The sequence below is a fragment of the Musa acuminata genome, chromosome BXJ2-4, assembly GCF_036884655.1.
Source record: "Musa acuminata AAA Group cultivar baxijiao chromosome BXJ2-4, Cavendish_Baxijiao_AAA, whole genome shotgun sequence".
Classification (NCBI taxonomy): Eukaryota; Viridiplantae; Streptophyta; class Magnoliopsida; order Zingiberales; family Musaceae; genus Musa; species Musa acuminata.
In genome coordinates this window covers 2,554,909-2,563,633 of record NC_088341.1, presented here as the reverse complement: position 1 = coordinate 2,563,633, position 8,725 = coordinate 2,554,909, and the positions used below count along the sequence as shown (strand labels likewise).

General features: G+C 42.1%; 2 protein-coding genes across 3 annotated transcripts; one reads left to right on the top strand and one right to left on the bottom strand.

Moving 5' to 3' along the window:
* The first annotated feature begins 46 nt into the window (after window positions 1-46).
* Window positions 47-3,642, top strand: LOC103980200 (uncharacterized). Of its 2 annotated transcripts, XM_009396515.3 has the most exons (9): window positions 47-238; window positions 356-429; window positions 754-896; window positions 973-1,019; window positions 1,108-1,216; window positions 1,374-1,435; window positions 2,243-2,357; window positions 3,152-3,308; window positions 3,387-3,642. In XM_009396515.3, coding segments are annotated over exons 1-9 (867 nt in total). In that variant the 5' UTR covers window positions 47-79; the 3' UTR covers window positions 3,388-3,642. The 2 variants fall into 2 exon arrangements, with proteins under 2 accessions (XP_009394790.2, XP_018680477.2); XM_018824932.2 differs by lacking the exon at window positions 2,243-2,357 and having other exon boundaries at window positions 1,108-1,181.
* Window positions 3,643-5,435: 1,793 nt separating this feature from the next.
* Window positions 5,436-7,170, bottom strand: LOC135608897 (protein JINGUBANG-like). Its single transcript, XM_065101953.1, has one exon. The coding sequence runs from the start codon at window positions 7,081-7,083 to the stop codon at window positions 5,641-5,643; it is 1,443 nt and encodes a 480-aa protein (XP_064958025.1). The 5' UTR covers window positions 7,084-7,170; the 3' UTR covers window positions 5,436-5,640.
* Window positions 7,171-8,725: the final 1,555 nt, after the last annotated feature.

The following is an 8,725-nucleotide window of genomic DNA, read 5'->3' as shown; positions in this document are numbered from 1 at the left end:
CAAAAGGCTTACGCATGCTCGTTCGAGCGACCGCGCATCACAACAAAGTGACCCGCCTTGAAACTGGTCATCGAGGAGGATGCCCACCGTGGCCGCTCGATTTTCGTTGTGTGGCCTCATCCGGCGCTCACGGAGGACCGCCTCGCCGGTCCTCCGCGCCCTGTCTTCCAATGCATCTGGAAACCTATGTCGTGGCGGCCTTCCCCGCTTCCATTCCCCGTCCCTTCCTACCTCCAAGGTGCCTAGTCTCTGATCTGGTCGCTGTGGCTGACGGCATTTCTTATAGACATTTCAGCGAGCAGTTGATGCTCTTGTGACATTATTGATGGGCTTCTCTTTTTTGGGTTCGTGGCAGGGAAATGCTGTACGGATCCAAGGTGACGAGTTCTGGCACATGACGAAGGTGCTACGCCTGGGACCAAATGATAGGTATGCCGGAATAGTATCAGTTTGTATGTGCGCAAAGTGTTTTTAAGTATGCCGGAAAAGATCAAGATGGTACGCTGTTTGGTTAAACAGCATGCTAGTTATTTTGTAGTGTAGCTCATAGAGTTGGAACTGATACTTCTATTCTTCTAAATAGATACTCATTTTGTGGTTGCTCTACACTGTCTGTCATAAATTAAGATCTTGATTACATGATAGCTTTCTGTTAGTCTGATTCTAAATGTTCTTGTTGGAGTAAAAGAGTAACTTTTGGTTCTTATGTCGCATTTAATATCCCTTTTTTCCTCTTCTTTTATAATACGCAAGGGTGGAACTCTTTGATGGTAAAGGTGGTCTAGTCGAAGGCTGCATACAAAGTGTAAGTCGGACTGGATTAGATATAATTGCTCTACAGGAACCCCAAGTCGTTGATCCTCAGGGTGTTCAGTGGCATATATATGCAGCTTTTGGTAGGTCTTATTGATCAATTTGAGTTATCATTCTTATGTGTGTCCATTTAAATATGCTAAGCTGCAATTATTTCAGGAACCTTGAAAGGTGGTCGGGCAGATTGGCTGGTTGAGAAATGCACTGTATGTTCTCTTCTGCTTGTGGGAATTCCAAGTTCTTGTTGAGTATTACAGGTACATTGGCTTATGTTCTCTGTTACCTTATGTTAAGGAACTGGGAGCGAGCAGTGTAACCCCCCTTTTGACAGAGCGATCTCATACGATTACAGAAAATCGGGTAGAAAGGTTGGAACGTGTTGTATTAGCTGCTGTTAAGCAATGTAATGATTTCTTGGGTTTGCATGTTGCTATATCTTTTCTGTTCCTTTTACATGTCAATGAAATGATTAGAATATCTTAGAATTGTGAAGCAGATATTTTAATTCTAATCCCTTTACTCAGCAGGATATGCTGTCTTTGTTTTTTCTTTTTCAATAGGTCAGAGACTACATCAAATGACTTTAAATCCTCCTATGAAATTTCGGAAACTTTTACCGATGGTAAGTTCCTTTCCTTTTGAAGTCCAGAGATGGATTCTTTCCCATGTTACAATTCTCCTTCTACCTAACTCGGATGACAATGGCCTGCATGAGATAAGATACAATAAATAGTCTCTTGGCTCAAATGAGGACATTTATGTGTGCTTTTCCTTTACGTACTTGCTACTAAGGTAGACTGGTCTAATTATCCTTGTCTTGGACTATTTTATGGTTGGGATCTTTTCTAGCATAGTGCAAATTGGACTTAAACCTACAACATATTTCCAAAAAATAAAGGGTGAGAATAATTTATAGAAAATGTGGTTCAATTTCATGTTGTCTAATGAGAAGTTATAACATGTCTGTGGACTATGTAAATCAATGGAGTCTTCAATGGCATTGGAGTCACAATTAGAAATGAAGAAACTTAATCTAAGATTAAATGAGTAAGTGTTCCTAGTTGGAGCGACAGTTATAATTTTAGGTTCCCAATGTTGATTATTTATTCAGTATTAAAGATGTTGAAGTTTGATCACTCATGACAGTTCTCAGAAAAGGATAGTAATGGTGATAGCTAGTCTATAAATTTTGATTTTAAAATCAGATTTGATGACCTTATGATGTCTTATGCAATCTCAATGTGTAATTTTTCAAGGAGTATCAAGATCTCACAGTAAAGCCAGAGGTTAAACATATATGCTTATGATATGCTGCTTCAACTCTCTCTTTTTTGCAGTACTAGGTTGCTCAATGCTGTTTTCTTCAGTAAATAGTTGAACATTGCTTCAGTTTCTGTCCAGTTATGCCTCTTCTTGATATGCTGTATAGGTTTCAAATTCAAAGTTCGCCTTTGTAGCTGTAGCAGAAGCAACTCCTCTAGTGAATGTCCTATCCGAGTCAACTGTAGAAGACAGTGGACTTCTGATTGTTGGTCCAGAAGGGGGTTAGTAGTTCTTTCACTTCCTTGATACAAAACCTCCAATATGCCAGCCATGAATTACCCTTGCCCCACATCTCTCACAACCATATAATGCAAAAGAATATAATAATTATTGATGGGGATAGTCAGCATGAAGCAAATACATAGTTTGAGGATGAAAGCCAGTGGACATATTCCATTAAACAATTTGCAGTTTGGTTTTACAGGGATAACAGAGATTTAAAATTTTGTGCTGCATTTCCAATTCTTTTCGATTTTAAAATGAGTCTAGCTATACTAAATAGATGAGTCTATTTATTCACAATTTTTCTATGAGCCAACTTAATGACATTTGGTTTATAAAACTCTTTCCTCCTTTTGGCAATTGAAACAAGTTGTCTTTAAGACATTAGCCTGTATTTTAGATGTAATGTTCATTGTTGTTGTGTGTCCTATTAAACACCTATTGCAATTGCTTCTTATTTTCATCTCAGCATTTATCCATATCTCTTCTTCTTTATTAGTATATTTGAATCTTTTGTCCACCTCAATCTAAATTGCCTTCGTTTGTTTAGGGTAGGTTTGAACAGTCAAACACTATCTTTCTTCTGCCATATGCCTTTGTTGCCAATCCTAGGACCTTAATAGTTAAGATAAAATACAAAAGTTGTCTAATTGTGAAGGAAGAAATGATTGACTAAGGTTGATAGGCTTATTTCTAGTTGGCATTTCATAGCTTCACGCAATACAGTAGAACGTTCTATTAAATAATGTTAACTAAGACTTATCTAGACAATTTTGGTAATTGCTTTTTCCAGACTTCACGAATGAAGAGGTGAAACTATTGATAGAAGCAGGTGCTACTGCTGTTGGCCTTGGTCCATGCCGGCTACGAGTTGAGACAGCTACTGTTGCACTCCTATCTACTCTTATGCTGTGGTCTGATGCACAAAAACTTCAATTTCCTGTGCAGTGGTAAGAAATTTCTGTCCATATCTTTCATATGCTATGAGACACGACTATAATATTAAGTTCTCTTATACGTTGTTGCAGAACTTTTAGGTGGTGACTTCGTCTGATGATTTATTCATCATGAATAGGTGCAATCAAGTCGACCCTTTTGCACCATGCACAAAATGCCTCATCAGATCATGATTAATGTGGGTAGTCTGCCATAAAAAGCTGCAGCTAAGCAAGCTGTGACATACAAAGGTTACCAAAATTGAATTTTGAGTAGATGTTTACTCGTGTTATTGAAAAAAATATGGTCTCTATTAAGTCATTGATTAATGCATTATTGCACAATATGGTCACAAATGATACGTATCAATATCATTTATGAAATATATATATATATATATATATATATATATATATATATATATGATGAATTTGGTTGGTATCATTACAAATATGTATCAAACTTAGAAGTATTCTTGGTCTCTTTTTTCTTGGAAAGCTTCAATAAAAGAAAATTTTTAATTCCATGGTGAGACTCTCTCAAGGATATTGCAAACGAGGATATGATATAAAATTGGATTGCCTTGAAGATGTTATAAATCAAGGATAAGATAGAAACCTTGATTGTAGTTGAATTAATCTTAAATGTACACAATATTCTCCTCAATCCCCGATCAATTAATCCGTTCTACTTGAGAGACAAGAATAGATCTAATAACCGTGTGCGTTTAGCATGACAACGGTAATTAAAACGCTAACAAATCCATCCACCATTATGGACATGATCTATGGCGTTTTTTGGAACCCATCCTCGTCATAGCCAGCACACGAAGCCAGAGAAAAGGAAACAAATCATTGCCTTGTTTCTTATAATCCTAGCATATGTAATAGTAAATATATAAGAGAGAAAGAGAGAGAGAGAGAGGGTGACATGGGTGATCAACTGGTGGTGCTGTTAGATAAGTTGAAATCGAAGATGATCAAATCGGCGAAGAAGAAGAAGAAGCCAAAGGAGTACGCGAGGCTAGAGAAGAGCACGAGCGTTAGGATGGAGATCAAGAGCGTCAAAGCCCGTCAGATCATCACCAGAACGCTCAAAGCCGCCGACGAACCTGGCAAAATCTCCATCTCCTCCTAAATCCTACAGACGTTCATTTCTTCTTCTTGTTCTTTGTCCACAGGCACTACTCAATCATACATCTGGAATGACAACCCTAGAATATCTCTCTCTCTCTCTCTCTCTCTCTCTCTCTCTCTCTCTCTCTCTCTCTCTCATGTGGAATTCATGGAACAGTCGTCACTCCTATATTCCTCCATAATGTACAGGAAAGCAGAAGTAGATTGTTATCTGCATTGAGGAATATGGACACGAGTGAAGGTTTTCATATGAAGAAATGAACTACGTCGAAATAATTACTAGGTCAAAATAATTTGTCCTATCGCTCATAGGTCCACTGCCACCTGTAACTCCTCCTTCCCCAAGTCCGCCGCTCCGTCGCGTCCAGGCGCAGACTGTCGCTCTCCGGCGTGAACGAGTGGGCCAGACTCCCCAGCACCCAGTCGAAGGTCTTGTAATCGCCGTGGTTGCTGCTGTAAAACCCCACCGTGATGTCCGCCACTTCGTACTCCGCCAACTCCACGAACCTCACCTCCTCTGCTCGCCCGCCGCACTTGATCATCCACTGATAGGTCCACCGCTAGCTATAACTCCTCCTACCCGAAGTCCACCACCCACGGCTCCGCCGCGTCCAGGTGTAGACTGCCGCTCTCCGACGAGAACGCGTGGGCCAGGAGCCCCAGCACCCCATCAAAGGGCTTGCCGTCGTCATGATCGCCGTTGTAAAACCCCACCTTGAAGTCTGCCACTTGGTACTTCGTCGATTCCACGAATCGCACATCCTCCCCTCTTATGCTGCGGTGGGTGGCGAGCGAGCAAGTTAGAAAGATTTTAGGTTTACGTGCAAATGCATAGGTGTTTTCTAAACCATTATTTCCTGACGAAATCTTTTGCAGCAAAACAATCTTTGTCCCTTCTTTGCAACAAACACATAGTGAACGCTTTCCTTTTTCTTTTTCTTTTTTTTGAATATAAATGGCATGATAAATAATTGAGAACACCATAAATTCTGTGACAGTGTCCCTCAAAGAGTTCGCTCGTTAATTAATCATCCAACTCGTATTGTTCCGCGTACACCAAACATCCCGATCGCCCTCAACTCAGTCGTATACATGAAAACAACAAGGCAGCACGAATTCCCAAGTCCGGAACACACACAACGATCAGCCTCGAATCACAGGAAGAGGGCTCCCGCTTTGCAGCAGTCATAAGCGCCATCGCATGTAGATCTCATGCGGCGGCTCGTAGTTGCTCGACCGGCATCTCGAATTCTTGGCCCACCGACCCACCATAGGCTTGTCCGGTGCCACCGCTGCTTCCGCCGCTGTTGCTCCCCCCGTATGCCCCCGACTGCTCCAATTCCAGCGGCGCCTGCTCCGACACCCGCCACACTTTCACCGACTTGTCGAGGCTGCCGCTGTACACGATCCACCTCGCGGCGGCGTAGCTGCCACCGTTCTCCTCGCTGCCGGCTTCCGTCTCCATCGCGAGGCACTTGACGGGGCTGGAGTGTCCGCTGAGCACAGACAGGCAGGTGTGTGCCGCGCCCTCGCGCCTCCACACGCAGATGGTCTTGTCCGCGGAGCCGCTCAGCAGGAGGCTCCCGGCCGCGGAAAGGCACAGCACTGCCATCTTGTGGCCTCGGAGTACCCCGCCGTGGGTCGGGTGGTGCTCCCCCTCCCAGAAATTGACGAGTCCATCTGAAGAGCCGCAGTAGACGATGGGCGCCGTGGGACTGACTACCAGCGAATTAACGGCGAACTCCTGCTTGAGGAGAGTCTGCACTAGCGTGTGCTTGATGCCCTTCCCCTGCTTCTCCCTTCGCCACATCTTGACGGTGCCGTCGGCGGACCCGGTGAAGACGAGCCCGTCGAAGGCGGCCACTACGGAGTTAACGGCGTCGTCGTGGGCAACGACGGACTCCAGGCATTTGGAGTCGGAGATCCGCCACGCCTTGAAGGTCTTGTCCCAGGATCCGGAGTAAAGCAACCCCTGTTCCTCGTTTAGGCTGAGGCACGAGATGGCGTCGGAGTGGCGAATCCAGAGCGCACTGCGGTTGCGGCGGATCTCGACGTAGTTGGACGGGTTGAGAGAGCTCCGGAGGACGTCCTTGAGCCTGGGAAGAGTTCCGATCCTCTTGTGCACGGTGGCGTCCTTCGGGGACACCCTCCACGACCGGATCCTGCCATCCTGGTGTCCGGTGAATATGCGGTCGGCCGCGATGACGATGGCCTTGACAAGCCCGCTGCTAGACTTGAACCCGGCGAAGTCCTTCTGGTTCTTCCACACGCGGATGTTCTTGCTATCGGAGCCCGTGTAGAGGAGGTCGCCGATGGCGGCGAGCGAGTAGATATGGCCCTCCTCCCGCACCAGGGAGCCTATGAGCCCCGTGCAGGGAAGCGCGGCGGCGTCAGCGGAGGCGGGGTCGCAGGGCGGATAAGGGGCGCTCTGATGCCAGGGGGACATGACGAAGGGTGAGCTGTCACCACTCGCGGCCGTGGGGTGGTCCGAGTAGTACCCGGAGCTGGCGGTGGCCGAGGAGCTGCTGTGCCGCGCGTAGTAGTCATCGTCAGCTGACGAATGGTGAATGAGCGGGTCCGAGTGCGGCATCGGCACGTTGGCGTGCATGGCTCCATGCCCACTGCCACCGCTGCTGTCTTTTCCCTCCCCCATCAAGGGGAGAATGGCCGATGAACAAGTAAAGCTTTGGACGAGAAGAATGTATGAAGAAGAAATACGAAGAGAAGAGCAGCAGGCGGAGGCTGGGAGGAGCAAAGGTTGGAGAAGGGGGACGGGGTGTATATATAAATAAGAGAAAGGGAATAGGAAGGCAAAACATGACTGCGCCAACCTGTAGGAACGAGAGAGCGCAACGGAAGGGAAGATCCGCGGGGAATGCGCACGGCCGCAAAGGGGGGACGATGGGAACGTAGCCTGGCGTTCTCTTCGTTCGAGGCCTTCACCACCCGTCCTTCCCATGCTTGAGAATTGGTCAACCAAAAATAGTGATGCACCGCTGGTTATACGTAGATTTTGTTGGGACAAAATTTATCAAAATATTATAAAAATATTTGAAATATTAAAGATTCTTTTGATAAAGAATGGTTCATATTAAATGTAATGAATATAGTGTTTTGAGAACTATATAAACTTCATCTAACATAGAGAATTTTTTAGTAAAACATAGAATATTTTTTCTTGTTCTACTCTTCCATTGTATTGTAACTCTATCTTTTCTCTCTATCTAATTCAATATTTAGTATCAAAGTCAAGTTAAACTATGGTCTTTTCCTCAAACATCATCCAACTCCAAATCACTAGATTAATAAAAAAAAAATTATGATATATAGTACATCGAAATGAAGGTCTCTCAAGATATATGGAAGTCTATAGAAGATAGATTTATTGAACCAACTTCAACTGAAGGAGCAAAAAAAAAAAAAAAAAGGTGATCCAAAGTTTGATTTTATTTTTGTAATGATTAAATAATCTAAAGATTTAGAATAACTAATAGGTTCTCTTCAAATTCATAAATAAAGGCTTACAAGAAGATGATATGAAAAATCTATAAAGTAAGCATCACAAAAGAAGCTTGCCCTCCAAAAATAAAAGTGAATCAAAATCTAAAAGAAGAAGATGTCATGGACAAAGAGGAAAATGTAAAATAAATCAGATCAATCAATAATCTCAAACCAATAAAAGTGATAGAGAAAATTCTAATTAAAGAGATTGAGATTATGGTCGAGGATATGGTCGTAGACATGGTAGAAATTCTAAAAAATCTAAAATACAATGTTATGTTTGTAAAAGGTATAGACATTACTCTTTTGAATATTATTATAATCATAATAATAAAGGTGATATATAAATTTTATTAAAAAAAGAAGAATAAAAATCAAGTTTTACTAATGACTTATAATAATTTGAAAGAAAATAAATGTATAACATAATATAGATATATAGAAACTTCAAATTACATGTGTGGTATCAAAGAATTATTTTTTTAAATAGATATAAGTTATTCTTGCAACATTACATTTAGTGAACCGTCTCAAAAACTAGTAAGCGGTAGAGGTAAATTTTTTTTTAGACTTAATAATGATAAAGAAGTATACATTTCAGATATTTGTTATGTTCTTGATATGAAAAATAATATTCTAAGATCGGGGTAATTACTTGAAAAAGTTATGATGAGAAATATGACTCTTTCAATTTGTGACAAGAATAAAACATTAATTTTACATATAAAAATGATAATAAATAAAATATTTCATCTATATTTATGTATTTTTTTATCAATTAAATTATTTTAAAA